The 20,322-nt window shown below is 37.9% G+C and overlaps 1 protein-coding gene across 1 annotated transcript in view; it reads right to left on the minus strand.

The window, feature by feature from the left end:
* Positions 1–20,322, minus strand: part of FREM3 (FRAS1 related extracellular matrix 3) — a 73,081-nt gene that overhangs the window by 31,770 nt on the left and 20,989 nt on the right. The window contains exons 3-6 of the mRNA XM_049815575.1: positions 6,401–6,547; positions 3,757–3,987; positions 3,377–3,502; positions 118–369 (exon numbers count right to left, since the gene is read on the minus strand). Coding sequence (XP_049671532.1) covers positions 118–369; positions 3,377–3,502; positions 3,757–3,987; positions 6,401–6,547 — 756 coding nt within the window. The remainder of the gene's footprint in view (positions 1–117; positions 370–3,376; positions 3,503–3,756; positions 3,988–6,400; positions 6,548–20,322) is intronic.

Here is a 20,322-nt window from a genome sequence, read left to right on the forward strand (position 1 = left end):
CTAGACTCGTGTTTTCAGCTGTTTAAAAAACAAAAACACAGTGGAAGAGATTATTTAATCAGTAAAAATTCCACAGAGGAAAGTCCCAGCAAAACAAAATTGCTTCTTCATACTCACCATCATCTGCGTCAGCCAAGATTATTACTTTCGTGCTTGGGAATTCAGTGCCAATTTGGCCACCCACTGGCACGCTCAGAGAAATATTGAAGGTTTCATCTTCCTCATACAGGGAGTCATCAATAATGATAATACAACAGATTTTCTCAGTCTCATCCTTATTAAAATGAACAATGCTGCTATGATCTTCAGGACGTGAGATGTAGTCAGAGTAAGACAAGACAGTGGATGGTACTGTGCCAGTAGCAGAACCTATGAGGAGAGACGACAAAAAATGAATTAGAGGGATTCAGGACTTCTTTAAAGAAGTGGAAGAAAAACTGCCCTTTAAATGCAAAAAACACAGAAAAAATGTTTTATGCTGGAACTGACTAATAAATGTGCTTTGGTAACAAGTGAAGCACAATAAATTCTTCCGATCTATAATCACAACTTCTCCAGTAGCAAAGTGGCTCAGAGGGCTCTTATTATCACCCAGCACCCTCATGAAACCATTCCTGCTCCCAATTCACTATTATCTCCAGTTATCCTGACTCAACTTTTTTGTGGGGCTGCACTTCCACTATGTGAGAGAAGTGAGTCAACTTATTAAAAAAAAAAGCACCTTTCAAAAATATGCTTTGATACAAATTATGTAGAGCACAGCTCCATCAGCAGTTCAACGGTCACAATAAAAAGGAATTTTGTGAGGGAAGAAGAGTCCAAGAGCAGTTAGGAGAGGCAAGGGGCAAAACCCCGAAACAGGTTTTGCTGTTGAAAGATGAGGATGTGGAGCCACACCCCATTTAACAATCACACACAACTGACCACATTTCGTAACATTTGCACCGAAAAATGGCAAGATGTTTTCCCTTTTCACTTCTACACACTACTCTTTCATGGATCAGAATGCCTATGAAAGTCACCGGGACTTTAGGATGAGGACTCTTCCTGAACAAATGAATGCAAATTTGAACTTCACATTTACCTCATTGGGTGATTCTTAGAACGTGGGGGGCAAAAATCACTCCCTCTTAGTTCTGCTCTGTTCATTTGTGTGAAATACTTGTTAAAAACAAAGTAAGGCTCAAATGCAATATGAGCCTAGGAATTGCTGTGGATTTGCACTACTGGCATCCTTGTAGCCAATTGGGATGTTACTACCTGGTTGGGTGCACTGCTAGATGGGTGAAAACCAGCTATATCACCAGGATCAAAGAGCGGTGGTAAATAGTTTGTACTCCACCTGAAGGCCAGTTACAAGTGGAGTTCCTCAGCAGCCTGCCCTGGGTCCACAGGGATTTTCAGGGGACAAAAGCCTGAGCAACCCTGTCCCACCTCACAGCTGCCCCTGCTTTGAGGAGCAGATATCAAGGTCCCTTCTAACCCACATAATTCTGAGAACATTAGGGGGCCTGATTTTCAGAGGTCTTAAGTACCCACAACATGCATTGGTTACCTTCCTTTACCATGGCCAGGGGTTAGTAATGTGTCAGACACTTATTAAGCAGGCTGAGAAAGATTAAATGAGAGTGAGTGTCATGTTTACCATGCTTATCATGTTTAAATTTGAGAAAAATTATTTTACTCCAGGATGTTTATGAAAAACACAGATCATGACAACAATTACAGCAATTGTGCATTTGGGTAAATGGTTAGCGTTATTAAGGCCAGACAGACTGACAACCTACAAGGACAAAAAACCTTAAGTAACTCGGTAAGATTTGCTGTGCCTCAACAGACAACAAAAGAGGGGAAAATTCTTTTAAGCCCTTATAAGTCCCTGATGAAGGAACAAATGACCTCTGAATGCCTGACACTCTGAAGATTCCTGCCAACCACTCAGGCTAACTCCTACAGGTAAGGGTGTAATAGAAACAAAAGATGTTAAAAGGAGTTTCTGAACCAGAAGTTTAAGGAAGCCATAGAACTGAGGATGACCCACCATTTTCCCTGCCCATGAAGCATACAGAATGCTGGTATCTCAAGCTATGACTAGGTGATAGAAGACTTCTATATGAAAACCAGTTTCTTCAATCAAAGCTTTAATATTTCACTGCTTAGGATAAATGCTAGCCTCTATCTTAAACCTGGTTTCATTTATAAATGCCCATTACCTTATCTTTATTAAATATACTTTTGAATACACATTTTAGTTTTGATTGAGAGTTATCTGATATATTTAATAATATCTAGTATTTTTACAATATGTAATAATTTCTCTCCTCTGCCATCTTGCTTTTTCAGTTTATAACAGGCTTATTTTGCAGTCAAGAACTGTATTTGGAAAACTTAAGTTTCAAATGAGTTGAAGAAAGAATCATATTATCAATTACCTGTCTGTATTAACTATAGTGTTTGAGTGACTATCACCATGCTGAAAGTCAGTGCATGACCACAAACTTACATTCACACATCTCTGAATATCCAAGTGAAGACAGGATGGTGATCTGAACTTTATAGCTGGCTTCTAACCTAACCAAAACCCCCAAATCTCATCTGATTTTAGAAATGGTTTAGTTCTAAATCTACATGTCTGTGGTTCATGACCAACTCTGTACATGACCTTCTTTGATAACACAGATTCACAAATGAGATAAAAAGCATTAAGACAGATCATTGCTTCATGCAGCCTTCTGTGTCAGTTATGTTAAAACAAAAAGTGATATTCAATGCCTGCAGTGTGTCAATTTTGAAATATTAGTTCTTGCTGAATCAGCTGAAGCCCTGACTTGGCTTCTTCCAGCTACACAGTCAAAAAGCAAAACACTGACAACAGGAAAAGCCCCACAATGGGGACCTCGGTTCTCATTCAGGGTATATACAAATGTGCAATGATCAGTCAGATCCTCAACAACAGGAAAGGTACAGGGCTTAAGACTAGCAGAATCCTTTTTTTCCCCTCTAAACAATCACTGCAAGGACAGGCATTTCCTCTTCAGCAGGAAAAGCTTCAGGATAAAAAAATCATGCCTTTTCGAAAAAAGGTATACATATATGTATACATGTACGTACACAGGTATGTGTATGTGTATACACATACCTGTGTACGTACATGTATGCATATATATGTGCGTGCACACACACACTCTCCTACATTTTGGACTTTAAAACACTCTTTAAGCAGAGAACTAGACACACATAAGTTGCCTGCAATAATCACTTGTTCCAGCTACTGAAGTTACTGGCAGTACTTGCCGACTAACTACTGCATTTGCTCTTTTACTTACCTAAACACGAATATGATGCTGAATGATCTGTTGCGGGCTATATGACATACCTTGGTGTGTAGAACAAATGACCATCAGCTCTTCACTGACATCTCCAGATCTTCTAACAGGTATCAGAAGTTCACCTATATCTTCCTCTACTCTATATTCCAGCTGAGGAATATACACTGTAGACACTGAAGAAAAACATGATGAGAGAAGCAGGGGACCAAGGTTGAACACCTCTATGACATTATACACAGGATCAATTTAGCCAGGGAAGAGATTTAATAAGAAATACAAATTCTTTGTTCAGCTAGGTGAAGCTTTAAGACAGAGCTGAACCACAAGAGAGCAAAGACAGATGAGGTATACAGGTACTCACAGGACCCACAAGTGAACAATACTGCACCTAATCACAAATTCTAAGGGAATGAGAAGTGATACATACCATCACCAGGGTCCACGATTTCAACCGTTGCTATTGCTGGAGTCTCAAGGGCAGCCATAACCGGATCAGACAGAACAATCTGGAATGTTTCAGATGCCTCATATTCATCGTCTGCAAATATCCTCACTCTCCAGGTGGCCAAAGCCTGTCCTGGATTGAACTGGACTTGTTTCTGAGATTTGCCCTTGAAGTCTTTATCCTTTACTGCTGTACCATCTTTGGTTCCAATACCTGCATAAAAATTCAGAGGAATTATTCTCCATGCATTTCAGTATTTTAATAAAATTAAAACAACCACAACAAAAAAATAGTTTTAAAATGCTAATCTGGCAGTTACTGACCTTCAGAAAAAAATAAGGATGATTATATCACACTTTCTCTAACATTGTTGCATTGCTCATAAAAAAAAATAATAAAAAAAATAGTTGAGGTAGGGTCCTGCCAACATTTGTGTGTATAAAGAATTGTATTTGCATGAAAAATTCCATTCACCTGCTGGGCACTTAAAACCTATACAAGAATCAACAAAGTTAATAAGGCATGAGGCTATTTATCAAATATGACTGAACAGAATTGTTCAACAGGGCCAATTTTCCCATCTATATAAAAATTTGTGGAAAAAGTTTTCCAGTTATGCCTTCAGAAAAGATATATCAGCCTGTTAAGAAATTTATTTATATCAGTTTAGGTGTTCAAGGCTTTGTTGAAGGCAAAATTTAGCCACCCACATTAAAAAAAAAGAAACCAAAACCCAACTCCACTGCTCAACTCCTTCAAAGAGAAATTAATCATTGTATTTTTAATACTTTGTGCTTACAGTTTCTGTTACTGCTCTGTATCTGTACTGTACTTAAACACATTTAAGATGGGGGAAGTTCTTTTACCTGTACACTGAATAAGCCCTAAGGACTTTTGCCATCTGTCCAAGTCTTGCTTCTGCAGATGCTCTCCTAGCTAGGTGAGTAAAAAACTGGACATTCGATGTGGAATTGCAGCTCAGTGTGACAGAACAACGTTCTCAGGGTTTATTAGGTCCACCACACTATGCAAATTTGCTCCTTCTTTCCCACCCCCATTTTTTCTTCCTTGTGTAACTCTAAACTGCAATACTTAGTCACATATCCATCCTCTCTGCTGGGGTATTATCCAAGCAGAAGCTTTTTATTGTACAAGTTTAAAAGACTGCACATTCTCATCTTAATAAAAACCACAGAGGGTAGTTGCATATCCAGAAATGTGAACGTGCTTTATTGGAAACTCACGTGCAGGATGCTACAGTTGACATAAGGATTCATTCCGCTTTTGCTACTTAATGCATCACAAAGACTCAATTTTTTTATTTTTTTTTTTTTTTTTAAAATGAGACTGTATCATACAGAAAAATATATCATAGGAAGGTACTCAAGATTTTTTAAATACAAAGAGTTCTTACACATTTTTAAGCCTGCATATTTTTATACCTAGGTTTCTTGTTTGTTTTAATCGAAGGTGCACACATACTGGCAGAATCCAACTGTGGATGTAATGAAGCAAAGATCTGTAACTCACCATGGGGTTTTGAAATTCATTACTGCCTTTGGGTTTCAATGCAGCATTAGCTCAAATATATGAGCATCTTTTTATTAAGGTTCAAGACCAGCAATTATAAGTCACTTTACCCCCCCAGTTCAGAATGATTAATCCCTCTCAAGTCAATGGCCTACGTGTTTGTTGGAATTTGATGGCTAGCAAAGAGCTTCTGAAGGCTCTGAAGTATGAGATCATTCCTAAATGATTTAGTTCCTAAATTCCCACAGTTTTTCTATTCCAGAACTGCTTAGGTTTTAAATTCCTGATTTAAGTAATACTCAGATAATAGCCCAATAGATTTGTGTTGTGCAAAGCAAATATTTTCATACCTGGGTTTAAATTATAAAAACCCTAAAATGTTAAATCTTTTTTCTTTTTGTTTTTAAATCCCAGAGAAAAAGACCCTTCTGCTCAGTGCTTCTTGAGTCGCTCCATTGGTGCAAAGACTTCTATGATTCCTATTTACTCTGCAGAGCTGTCACGATTGGGTACTCTGCTCTCCCATGACAGCACACTCGTAACTTCAGTGTGCTCTGTACCTGCCACCTCTGCTTGCCGACGACCCTTCGAGAATTTCTAGTAGCTTTCAGATTTTCTCATAGGTCAAAGGCCAGCACAACACTGCCCTTGTAAAGTAAGCAGTTGTAACTAACTTCTCCACAACTTGGTTCTGCAAGCAGGGACCAGATACTTTAAGAACTTACTTGTTTACTTATAACTAAATTTAACATGTTACAAAATGCATCCTCCTGCCAAAATAAACAAAGCAGAGTATCCCAATTTCTGTTTTGTTGTCTGGCAAGTGACTTCAGGAAAAATACACTGGGCAAACAGCAGAAGCTCATTTTATTGATTTGTTCTTATATCTACGAATATACATACTCACTTAGATTTCTGGGTGGCAGCAGTGGAAAATGAAACACGTAGCGACATCTGAGCAATAAAAATCTATACCACTGTTATTCTCATTATTAGATATTTATTATGTAAACAGAGGAACAAGCAACTATGGAACAGCTCCTTAACAGCTGCCTTTTCCAGTGCAAGAAGCTTCAAACGTTAAAGATTTACTTACTGATAAAAGAGGTTTCTTGCAGATATCCTCTGCGTCTGATGGCCACCTCCAGATATTTGGAGTTCTCATCTATGACGTAGTTCTCCTTCTCCAGTGAAATCCAAGCCCAGTTCAGTCGAAATGGCTGGCTCTTTAACATGTTCCCCCCTGCGTTACAGAAAAAGTATTCTGAATATTACATACAGTTTGCAAAACACAGCTAGAACTCCCTGAGGTCGTTGCTCAAGAATATTTTTATCACCTCAGGACAAAGCCAGTCTGTTTTTTCAGCTGCAGATACGAGGGACAGAGGTACATCACACGTGAACCACAATGGTCCACTCTCCCAGACCTTCCAGAGTTGACCAGCACATGCCTTCCAAGAGGCTGGAGGCTAGTTCAGGGGTCACAGCCTGTGTCTTAGCACACCAGCTCCCTAATTAAGCTAACTACTAACTCTCAGAGATTACTTTCCTGTCTGGAGTGGGATTAAGCTGTGAAAATAACTCTTTGGGAGGCTTTAGGCGGGTCACATTGTAGTCTCACATTACTGACTCTTTTTAACAATGCTAGGACGTGCCTATCGACGTCAAACATGAGCAGAAGCTGAATTCAGCATCTCCTAGTAAATGTAGGCAACATGTAGTATCACATAAGGACTATATCATTAATTATACATTGATTGATGGTGCAAAAATATTTTCAAATTGTGACTAAATTTCTATTCTTTGCTTTCAGGAAAATAATTTATTAAAAACAGTAGTTACTTTGTATTACACAAAGAAAAACTGAAAAAAAAATCAAATTATGAATGTAATGCTATTTAAAATGTACAAAGCCAACAAAATTTAGGTTGTAATTTTCTTCTGGTTTAGAAAATTAACTCTTTAGAAGTATTCTGTAAAATTCTTATGTGATCTGGCAAATCCCCTGTTTCCACACAACAAAGGTAATCAAATAATAACTGGTCATGAAGCCATAAGCTTCCAGCTCATTAATTATTTTTTCTAGCAAAATTAGTCATTGTGCTGCATGCAATATGCTTTGTAGTATAAAATTATAACATCTAATCTCAGAAAGTTTTTATTGCTTATAGATACTTGACAAGGTAAGAACAGACAAGAAAAAGGTTCCTCACATCCAGAACTACTAAGACTCTGTCCTCCACTTGTTTGATGATTTTCCACATAATGAACAGAAATTTGCAAAAAAAAAGTACTTCAGATATATAAGAAGCCTCTACTTACTGAAACAGGCAATTTAATAAAATAGAAAATTGTATCCTGCTAGCATTTTGGGGGTTTTGTTGTTGTTGTTAAAAATTATGTTGGTTAACATTTTTCTTTTAAAATAAAAATTGCATTTTGCTCTATAATTATATACTTGTGTTACAGAAGGGTGACACCATGAGATCAACTGACTTATTCAGCACTGGATGAAATAAGCACTGAAACTTTTGGATTAAAGGATCTAATTCTCTACTAGTGTGCAGTTCAAATCTAACCAAAATCACCACACAATTCTCATTTGCTTTAGTGTTGCAAATTCTTATACTAACATTACCTCTATCGGTTCTCAGGCTCTTAAAAAGTGTAGGGCAAAGTCAAACATAGGATTCTCCTGCTAACCAGAAGCAAATCTAAACTATACATTGTGAGTAATTCCAGTAATTAGTGAGGTTACAGCTGCATAAAACCTATGAGCCTGGAAAATTTTTTAAGATCTTTTAAATTGTTACAACTTGGAATTAATCGTGCCTTTGAAAAAAGATGCAAGTCATTCAGCAACATTGTGAAAAAAGCATTGAAGAAAACAGATTTCTGAAAAATCACCTTAGTTGCAAGCTGAAGCCTAAATCTATTCACCGACTGGAATATGTTCAAAAAACTCTATTTAGCTGTTTGGCTGCTGCTTTGGCTGACACTCTATTGCTGCAGGTAGGCTGGAGAAAGACCTCTGAAAATATAATTCACATGTACTTCTTGGTGACTACTCCCTTATAGAAAGCAGAAAGGCTTCTTTTTATCCTAGAAGCATCCCAATGAATGACGTTATTTCTGCTGAAAAAATGCTTTTCAGCATGATCATTATATTTCTGCTAGACATCTTCCCTGGTGGCTGTTTTTTTCACAGCCTTCATATCTTAACAGACTTAAGCGGTTTGGGTTTGGTTTTTTGCCCCATTTTTTACAAATAATACTGAACACAGTGTGCTCCAAATTAACAAAGACTTACCAGCTTAGACACAAACGACTGGAAACAAAAGGAAACTCTGACTTAAGGCTAGATTAAATCCAAAACCAACCAAAAGGCTCACAACATGAAAAAACTTGAATTCAATAATAAATTCATGATAAACCAGCCAATTTCCTATTAGTCAACAACTGCAGTCAAAAGCTAGCTCTCAAGTGTGAAATTACTCATGAACTGTTACATAGGTCTATACAGAGCTAAAACGTAGATGTGATGGGATCACCTGCACACTTGTTTCCAGTCACAAGTATCAACATCTCTGCCATCTGTTTGCACTGCAAAGCCCTCCTACATACATAGAAAACACATACAGCCTCCTCCTCCTTACATACAAAACACACTTATTAGATGTGTAGGTAAATACACTACTATGTATGGCTGTTTAGCAAAGACATATTCATCATTCTTCAGGTATTGTACAGATATTTTCTTTTGGAAACGTCTGCTCCGACTGCCAGAGTGGGAAAGGTTTTAGGAAGATTAATCTGCAATATAACTATCCCCAGAGTCCTTAGTGTGCAGTACATGTAAAAAACCATACTCTTGGGAAACACTGGGCAGGAGGGGAGCATATTGTGGATGTTCACCTATAGCATCAGCAATCTCAGCACAGCGTGTATCACAGGATCTGATGACTGACTGCTGGAGCTGATGATACAAAGCAGCTGCCATGAATCATTAGAAAATGTCTTTTGCTTTCATCAGCACTACGAAGGATCAGAGAGCAAGAGAGCTAAAGATACACGTCACTTTTCAGTGGTATGTGTATCACATCCAACTGACCTCAGTACCTGGCTTCTTGTAAACTCCTGCATTAAACAAAATGATCCCAAAAGCAGACCCCAAACACTCTGTAGGCTTAACACAGGCTCCAAGTAGAATCATATGATTTCCTATTACTAGGAACATCACAGAACTCAGCATCCTAGAAGATAAATGTCTGGAACACCCCTTGGCACTTTCTTTTACTATGTAAATAGCAAAATACCCATTCATACTCCTAGACAAATTTTTCACCTTTCCAAACAGACATCTCATTTGGTAGGCGCGCTTCCAACAGCAGGTTCCCAAACTTGGGCTGCTTAAAGTTCAGTGAAAATCAGGATAGCTGAGGAACTTGTCCTATTCACAATACTAACGCGAGGGCTCAACACTTGTTTACCGCCTCACAACTTCTTCACCCATTCCTTATTTCAGAACTGGGAAAAGACAAGAGCAGGAGGCAGTTCATTTTTTAAGATAATGCATTTTCTGTTTTTAAGAGATAATAAAGTTTAGTCTAAGGAATCCATTCTTTATGTTGAGGATTCAGTACTTCTACTTTAAAAATAACAAACAGGAGAATTTTATTCTGTAAAGTGTGTTCCAAATATATGCTTAAATAACTCTATTTTCTAACTAAACCACAAATTCATTAGATTACTTGCACATGCATCAGAAGCTGTAAAATGTTGCAGCTTCCCATTTTGCAATTTTTAGGAAGAATATATATGCAGGGGCAATTGCTGCAAAAATTAAGCATTCATATTAAGTATTTTACATTGGTATTTTTCAGAGAAACAGAGAACACTGAAAATTACAACAAACCATATCTTAAAAACAGGCCAGTACGAAATTAGGTGGTTGCCAGTTCTACAGTTACAATAAATGGAGGTACTCCAACAAGATACTATAATTAATAAGGCCCCTAAGTCTTTAACTACACAGCCCATCAGCCTTTTCCTGGCCGAAGAGGGAAGCCTTGAAAGATGTCTCATACCATCAGCTTCATAAATCTTCATAAGCCAGAACTGGTTTTCTCTTGTTAAAGAAAATTTATGAAACTCAGGAGGTTTTTATAAAAAGATAATACTATCCTAGTTACTGCTTTCTTGGTTTTATTACCCCTAAGCAAGGGTTGATATCATGCCAAGTTTTAATAGATCTTGGGGGGAAAAAAGACTAGATTAATACAAGGAAGTAAAAGTTGGCCATGTGCTTGGCACATGGGTCCTGCACACTATGAAACATAGATTTTCTTTCTGTAACCCTCACAGACAGCATAAATATACATTCAGCAGTTCTAAATTAGTAAATAATAGTACATTAATAACCCAAATAGCAGGACATTTTCTTCCTTTTTGCTCTGGTGAAAAGTCCATCTGACCACCATCTCAGACTTCGGTTTAGCTTGGGTGGTTGGCAGTGTTTCTATCAATTCCTTCAAGTAAAGTTATGTTTCTTTACAACAGCTGCTCTGTGGATGCAAGCATATTTGCAGTTGGCTTTGATTTGCTGGATAGCTAAAATTTACTGAAAGGGATCAGAAAGATAGAAAGCAGTTCAGGGAAATAGTGAAGGAAATAAAAGGAATGAAAAGTTGGAGAAGCACAGAAGGAGAAAGAACAAAACCCACCAGCTAAGAAAAAGAAAGTAAATATACATATGTATGAAAGGGAAATTGTTCCAAATGTTGCAAAACTTAAAAAGGCAGATGAGAGGGAGGGGAAAATCTAAATTAATTTGTAACTTTAGCTAAAAAATTAAGGTGTAGCAAAGTCACAGGTGGACACTCATCCCCCTACCGCCCAAAAATCTTCAAAAATTCTTGGGCAAGGGACAGATAGCAGGTCAGGAAATGTTGAGTTCGTTGGGAACTAGGCAGTTTTTCTTTTTGCCTCTATTTTGAACAAAATTGATCTTGTACTATGGCTCAAGGAATTATTTTTACAGAGAAGTCATGATCCAAGAAACTAAAAAAAGAAGAAAAAACCCCATACAACAAAGCAAAACAACACTTCCCCTGCCTCAAATATCTCATTTTCCTTTGCAATTACATAGATGCACTTAGAAAGAGTTTTGGTCTTTTGTTTAAGTGGGGTTTTGTTTGTGTACACCACAATATTGGGCTGTATTGTACCAAATGAGTATTCTCAGTCAGGTATTTGTAATGAGCAAACATTCTGGCTCAGAAGGAACAAGTGGCTCTTCTGAGCAGACCAGCTAAAACAGCTGCCATTAATCCCTAATCTCTTATCTTCCTTCTCCGCTGGCATGCATGGAAGATCTAACACACTACTCAGACAAGCAGCAGGCAGGCATACTATTAGACTCAAGAAAACTTTGTCCTCACAAAAATATTTTCCAAGAAACTTTAAATAAATTAATACACAGCCAGCAATAACCTCAGACTGAAAATTCAGAAATGGACTTACTGTTCCTAAAAATAATTTTTTTTTCTAATTCTAGAAATTGTTTCTATAAAATTAATACTGTAAGCACATATTGCAAAATTAGAGATGTAAAAAAGGACTAGTTCTTTGTCTTTACTTTTGATGTAATTAGTAGATGTTCCTCTCCTGAATGTCTCAAGAGCTAAAATAACAGCATTAGGCTATCAACCTAGAAAAAAACCCCACTTTTTTCAGGAAAAAGCCATCTTCCTTGGCCTACTCTAAGCAGCTACTTTTAGCCGAACTAAAGGAAAATCTAAAGAAACATCAAATTATTGGTGAAATGGCTTTCTAAAGAAATGCATCACCCTGGTCTGATTATAACATAAGTTCTGTTTTAAGGACATGCCAGCATCTCAAAAGACGTTACATTTGACTTTGAAGAGCAAACAAATAAAAACAAAGAGTAAGCAAGTTATAAAATCACTTTTTCTTTTAAAATATCTAAATGCAAAGTGCAGAAAACATGTCAAAAGTGGCTGCTGTATAGTATCACAGTTTTTCTTTAAGCTTATGCAAGTCAAAAATAGGAATAAATTGTACGTGTTGGAAAAGAGCACTATCAAAAGAGCAAAAACTAGCTGACAAAAAAGTACACCTGATCATTTTGAGTGCACAAATCTAAAGTGGTACCATGCCATAGCCAAGACACTTACGTGGCCTTTAAATCAGTACTTAATAGGTCTTTCACAATTCATGCCTGATTTCAGTTATCATCAAGAAATTTTGAAGCCTTAATGAACCTACATAAAGGTGCTTACACTCAAGATTTTTATCTTGTTTGCTGTGGTTGGACAAGGGGGGGGTTAAAGGAACAGGCACACTGTTGTTCATATTTCATTGAAACCACTTTCATTATTGCAGCTTGTGGTGGAGGGCTGAATTACCTTGTCTTCTGCTTTTAAATCTAACCCAATTACGGGGATTTTGTCTTTTCATCCTCCTGAATTCTGAGAGACCTGGAAGTTGACTAAAAGGTTTGTAATCTGAGAACGATGAGCCAGTGCCTACAGTGAAACATGACGCGAGCCTGTGCAGCAGGAGACCAAAAGTCATATCCCATCTTTGTCTTCACTTGCCCACCCTTCTCCACTCCCATTCCAGGACTGGGGAATTGCACTGTATTGTCAATAACAAAAACTACATGCATTTTATAAAAAGACCCTGATCTGCTACCATATTCTTGATCCGGAAAGTGCATTACTTCATTTGTGACTCCAGTGTTTTTACTCATGTTCTCTGCCTTAGCTGCTTTGCTTTGGCCTGTTTTTATCATGAATTAGTAATCTTTACCCAGACCCAGTCATCCTCCACCTAAATCAAGGATTGCATCCTTCTGTTAAAATTCGTCATTTACACTGTATCTTTATAGTCTTTCTCTTTCTGGAAGCCATTAACTCAAGAGAAAAATGTCCTTAAAGCCTCACAATAACATGCTTTACTGCACTACGTGATTCTATACTAAAACTATTTATCTGGCGGAAGTCATCATAACACATTGTTCATCCATGCCAGTACAGCTCACTGGAACACAAAAGCCGTGCTCCAATTTGCTTTAAGTATTAGCGTGGAGGAACATGGTTTAGCCTGCGTGGCTGGGAAGGTGTTTTCCATCAACAAGACCTTCCCAGTTCTTGGAGTTTTTCCAATATATGAACAGACTGCAAGAAACAGACGCTAAAAGCAACTCTCAGACAAACTTACTGCTGCTCCAGAGACTGCAAATGTTTTCAAGTATAGGAGCTCATGAGACGCCCAGGAGTTTTTGTTCTGGCAAAAGGGAACTTGGTATTTGCAACAAAACATTATCACTACACTTCTAAATAAACCAGTTTTGTTGGTAGAGAGGAGTTGCATTTAATAGTACAATTAGGAGAAAAACAGGGAGAAAAGTTTTGTATCACAGGCTTGTCTAATTTTTGTCTGTTTTTCTAACAGCCTCAGCCATAGATAGCAGTCTAGCCATGACACATTCTCTTTAGAAACATTCCCCTTTTTAGAAGGGGATGGAAAATTTAATAATGATGAGTTCAAGAAGGGGAGATGGGGCAGGCACTAAGACAGAGCAACTGTAGAAGGATGTGTGCTACAAAGGCACAAAGACACTCCTTACCACCATCCAAGGAATTTCCAGTTGTTCCTGAGAGCAACTTTATATCATTACAGAGATACAACAAAATTTATTAGAGGTTATCCACATACATAGTCTTACATACTCTGCTTGTTAGGAGTTAAGTATAACTTTTACTCCTTATTTAATGTAAGAACAAATTCATCTTCTTTATGTAACCAGGCAGCTCAGGCAACAATAAACTACCCTGAAATCAGGCCTATGGTCCAACAAAGATATATACAAGACAAATGTGAAATAGGAGTTTGCTAGCTATTATTTCACAAAAGTCTCTTTGTCTGGAAAGACTCAGAGAAAAAAAGAGAAAGGAGAGAGGGAAAAAAAAGACAGACAGAATAAAGGAACATCAGATTAGTGAAGTTAACAACAAAAAAAATTAAAAACCTGGAACATGCCCCTGAGGGAAGCTAAGAGTGAGCTCTTCAGCCATTTTTCACATTCATTTGAACAAGCAGAAAAATTAATTTTTGAATAACCAGTTCTTTGCCAGAAAAAAAATCTTCATCAAAAATAGGAACTGAAAAACTTCCTTGTCACTTGTTTGCTCTAGAAGGTTCTTGGATTTTTATTATGCAGAAGACTATTAAGGAAATACACTGTCTGCAGAAAGTGATGAGTATTCCTTGAAAAAATGTTTGTAGGTACAGCTAATACTAAAGTCTCTGCTTTTCTGGACTGTATTTGGCCTGAAAGAAGTCACAGTAACTGTGGGAATCTGTTCTTCCACCACCATTTATTTTTGTATTAATTATATTAAAAGTATATTCCAAGGAATCATCTTCATTTCCATGTTTAGGTTAATAACAGAAACTACATGCCACTGTAGAAGAAGCAACATCAGCCAATTAATTAATCAGACAGTCTAAATTGTGCAGTATTCAGTTCACAAGCTATCCATATGCTAAAGACTATTTTACCAGAGAATTCTACCAGACCTTTGCAATAACAAGCACATTCAAGAATTCTGCAAGCCATTTGAACTGATAAACCAGCAAAACTTATGCGATAAATTCTTCATTAGAAATTTCCTTACCCAGTCATCGTCTTGCACATACTTATGGTCTGTCTGGGCTTTGATCCTTATCCAACCTAATACATCTGATCTAATTTAGGCTTCCTCAGTATCAGTTGTTTCAAACAGCTATCAATCCATTTGCAAGCTGTCATGTCTGACTACCCATACAAATGATTTGCCAAATTCCTAAAATATCACAAGAACAATATACAGAATATGATTTTTAACAATGATCTTTTTATCATGAGAATACAAGTGCCTTACAGACTCTAAGCTTTTGAAGGATCAGCATGACAGACATGCTTTGTGGATGATAGTACAGCACAGCCAAGGGAAATTAATACAGGAAGTAACAAACCATAAATTAAAGTAGAAAGACTGATCACCAGGCTCATAGACACCTGTCTAAATTCTGGAGAGGTGCCAAGAGGTATCACAGAAACATAAGACATGTTTCTTTCATGCTTCAGAGGCCTTCACTTTTACTCCCTGGTGAAATGCCTGCTCAGTCTTAAAGATCATTGCCACATGGCTATTTTGCAGAGCCATAGTAAGACCAGTAGATGAAGACAGATGATGCCAAAAAGGCTTCCTGAATCCTCCAGCCACTTGAAGTTGGCTAAATTTCCACAGCAGGGAAAAGACCTGGAGCCTCTCCAGGAACCTTACAGAAATCAGTATTTGTCTAACAAGGATCAGTGTTACAAGAAGTGACTGCCTCTGCCTCCCCTTCTCTTGATTTTCTGCCTGTGTAACTCCGTAACAGTCTTGATTTCTTCACACATGGAGGGTGCTTGCCCATACACCCTGTCCTTCAATATCCTCAAAAGGGAGTGCCAGCTGGGTTGCCCAAAGAAGCGTGCTTGTGTTTGAAGAGAATGATAATTTTTTATATAATTACATTTTGCAGACAATAAAGAGAAGCACTAGAGCACCGTGAAAAGTGCTCATGTTATCACACTTGGCCAGGATTTTCTCTAAGCAAGCCTGCGCAAAGGAAGGTAAAGCAGGTACCCAAAACAGAAGTGAAAGCTTCCAGATACAACCTCACTCGTTTCTACTGACAGAGCTCACGAAGCAGGTAAGTTGCCCTTGGTAAGAGCTTCATCATTACTTACACACTGTATCACAATAAAGAAAGCTTAGTAGCAATTTCATGACATGGCAAACAAGTGATGCCAATGCCATTAATCATGGAGCAGGCTGAAATTAGAAGCTAACTGCTGAAAATCTAAGAAGAGCCAAACCACACAAGTAAATAATTGCCGCTGAAGAAAAGTTGATGAATGAGTTATCGAATGTGGTACACAAAGGAGAAGACTGGTGTCTTCTACGTATGGATGTACTGATTTGGCAAGTATTTCCTTTTTGCTAATCCTTGAATCTGCAGAAAAGATCACAACCTAATTAAGTAACTGCAGACAGATAAACTAGTACACATTTGTTTTTTAAAAATACTCTAAACTTCTGTCCTAGAAACTACATTACTTCGCAGAGAAAATCTATGGATCTGGTCTTAGATTATCCCCTAGCCCTTTTTCTAAAATGAACAGAATCCAAAAGGAATCTCTAACCCGTCAGAGACAGGCTAGATTAAAGAGTATCAGCTGAACTTGCAGTCTCCTTCCCAACAGCTCGGTCACTGCCTATGACTGCGCTAGCATATAACAACATCAACAACAATGATAAAGTTAGTTATCTGATGCCTCACATTGACCAAATTTAGTAAAAAGTATAGTGATGTGTTCCAGCCATGACAACTATGATGAACTGACTATGCATTGTAATCTTACAGAATATAAAAATTCAAAATTTACTACCTGGATTGGAAGAAAACACCACAATTCTTTTAAGTGAACCATAGGCCTGCTTTTGAGGTAGACTACTATAGTTTGACCTGCCTGATTACATGAAGAAGCTTAATTTGTTCACTATGCTGGGACAAGACCAAACTGATGTAGACAGATATATACACCTGAGTGGGTATACACGACAATCTTAAAAAAGGCTGTTCTTCATGTGTTTGTTCATCAAACAGTACTCATCACACAGGTACAAATGCAGTCTCTCAGGGAACAATTCTTTGAATCTCTCCAGCTGCTTTAAGAGAAAGCAGGAGGAAAGATGCATTCATTCTATCCAATACTCCTGCATACTCCATCCTGAACAAAATATGATTTTAGTTATGCTGTTACATGGTCAGTGCCAAAATGCATTACATTTCAGAACTGCCACATTAAGTAGAGAGGGAAGATATATTACCAAGTTTATCATTCTCTGTGCAAAAATAACATCATGACTGACAACACCCATGTTCAACGCACAAAGGATGCAATTATCTTATGCTAATCATAACTCAGAAGTGCAGAGCTTTCGTTACAAACAGAAAGCCTCTATGTTTTCCAAAAGGTAACTTTCTACGTGTGCTAACATGAGATAAACCTACCCATCCATAATGCAAATACTAGCTTTAATCATAAATTAAGTTCCTCCCCTGAACCAATGCTCTTTTGCAACATACTTTAATATGCTTGGCATTTCAAGTCCCTTAAGAAGTTGAAGCTTCACAGTGAGACCTTGGAGATGTTGTAAATCAAGGATCGCTGCAAGAGATTTACGTTACAGTTTGACCTTTAAAGTGTTCCAGCAAGAGGCACCTGACTGATCTGTAGTTTGAATCTGCAGGGTTCATAAGAGTGATGGTTGTCTTGGGAAGTTATGGCCTTCATAATTCCCCAAATTACATCAACATGTCAAAACTAGGCAACACAGTTGATACTACAGGCAGTCATTAGGGGAGGCTTCTTAAAGTGCCATACTAGGTAGAGGCTGAGGCTGAACAGCAGACAGTAACTTTGAGAAGTGAAAAAGAGCTGTGCCGTCTGGGAATGGTAAGAACATATTAATCATTTCTTACCTGCAATCACAAAGAAATGTCATAAGCCTCTATAACATCAGAAAAAGCAGCTGCCTAACTTCAGATATATTTCCTTCCTAGATAAGGTTAATGTGATTGTTGCTGACCTGTGGAGCCACTTCCTGCATAATAAAGTGAAATAGACACTGGGTAAGAAGGGCACGAGCCAGAGTAATGGATAGGAACATGGCTGACCTCGGAAAGTTCAGTCTCATCACTGGTGCCAGGTAAGTTCAAATGACGTGTGAGAAGTCAAACACCTTAAGAAGTATTTTCCTGGTCACAGCATTAGAAGTAGAAACTCCTGCACTCTTCCTCCCCATCCCAGCAATGATCAGCCAGCCGGGGCAAGGCAGTGCAGGCCCTGCCTTATGAAGAGCACGACACCTCTTCCCTTTGCCTACACAGAAGATGAAGCTAACAAGGGAGAAACTGGGAGCACCTTCATCAAGATGAGTGCTATCAATGCAGCAGCTGTGTCCCTCATGAGTTCTGGAGACTCAGAGACTTGCCTCTTGGGACACAACCCCTTTATAGCCTCCTTTGGAAGACGCTGCTTTGGAGCAACGTCTGGTCTGTATATCTGCCCATTAAAATACCTTCACTTAATTTTTTACAGATGAATAACAATACTGAAATGCATTTTCTAGTGTTTCAGAATATATGACTTCTAAGAACTGATAACAGGCTGAAACAAATGGAAAATATCAGACTCAGATATCAAAGAGGTTAATGCTGAGAAGCTCTGTGCTGATACTGACAATGAACTTCAAGGAAATTTAGGTGAAACCAGGTAACAGATTTGCAACTTGTCCCTGTTTCAATTTCCATTTTGCATAATTCAGCTTGAGTTCCAAACATCTGAAACTGAATCCCATAGTATCCCCAAAACATTCTGAGTACTATAGGAGATGCATGTTGAACAGACCAAATAAATCTGTATTCTGTTTGAGACAGTCATATTATACAGAACAGGTTTAGATGTTCTTTTTTCTTCCCCTAACTTCTGGGTAGTGACAGAGAAAGGAATAACTACACTTTCCTGAATGTATCACACCAAGTAAATGGTATGATCAATGCCCAATAGAAAAGCACGTAAAAATACATTTTTAAGTTAATTAGTTCTATGTTATTTATAAATACCTTCTGGATTCAGATTTTGCACTTTGCAACTACACTTCAATTCCTAATTGTCTTTCTGTGTATTCAGATGATTAACCAGATGTTAAGGGAATTACAGGGGAATCTCTGCCCCTCTAATCACAAGAGGTTAAATTAGGAGCCATTTCATGCCATTTTGAATGCACATTTAATCCTCATGCTTAAAATTCCCATTACTGACAACACTTATGGAATAGAAATATTTTCCTTTTAATAATACTTTAAAGAAAATTACCTACTTATGCTGTTAAAGACATTAGAAAGACAAATTACAGGCCTATGTGAAGCCTGAACACAGAGACAGGAACTGAATTTATTTTTGCATTGCTTACTGATACATAACATAGGAAGAAAAGGAATGAGGCAAAGAGGAATTGCTAAAAGACATGTGGAAGAAAAAAATCTGAGATTTGAGAGAACCAGAGGAGAACAGAAGATTGCCCAAGGCATGTCAGGTCTTCAGGAAGAATATTGTGGGCCACCAAGACATCAATTTCAGCAGCACTAGAAAATTACATCCTTTAATTAAGTGTGTCCTGTTCTGGAAGAGAATCCTCCTTAAGTGATAGATCTGAGAAATATTTACTCAGTATTTTGGGGGGAACTGAAATCCACTATGACCAAAGATGTCAGGTAAGCAGACAAAAAGAAACTGACTTTATCTATTGTCCAAGGAGTTGACCTACATCAGCTCTCCTAAAAAGAAAAATCTTATCATGCCATCCAGGAAGAACTTAACCTGCTGCCACACATTCACAATATAACATCAGTTGACTGGCGTAACTGTGTTTTGCTTTAGTTCTGTTCAACTTTTGTTACCGTTTTGAAGCAATGACAAATATGTCAAGTGCCTGATATACAAAACACTTCCTGATATGTTTTACATATCTCATAACAACAGATTGAATATATCAGAGGTTAAAACACGTGCATGCCTGTTTACCCATACACATTCAAGCAAACCCCAAAGAATTATATTCTCTCATGTTATAACAAAACATCTATGGAACACGTTAACTCATCTTTTAAATCTCTCGGGCTAAAATTGTCAAATGAAGATCTAAACAGATTGAGACATGAAGACATTCTCATCAGTGTCCATAGACAAATTGCAAGAGACAGCCATCCCATAGATTTCTCCTTTCACATATGCATTGGTTTTGTGTGGCAAGGTTTTGGGGTGGGGGGGGGGGCTTCTGTAAGAAGCTGCTGGAAGCTTCCCCTGTGTTCGAGAGAGAGTGAGCCCATACCAGC

Source organism: Accipiter gentilis, chromosome 12 (genome assembly GCF_929443795.1).
Source record: "Accipiter gentilis chromosome 12, bAccGen1.1, whole genome shotgun sequence".
Lineage (NCBI taxonomy): Eukaryota > Metazoa > Chordata > Aves > Accipitriformes > Accipitridae > Astur > Astur gentilis.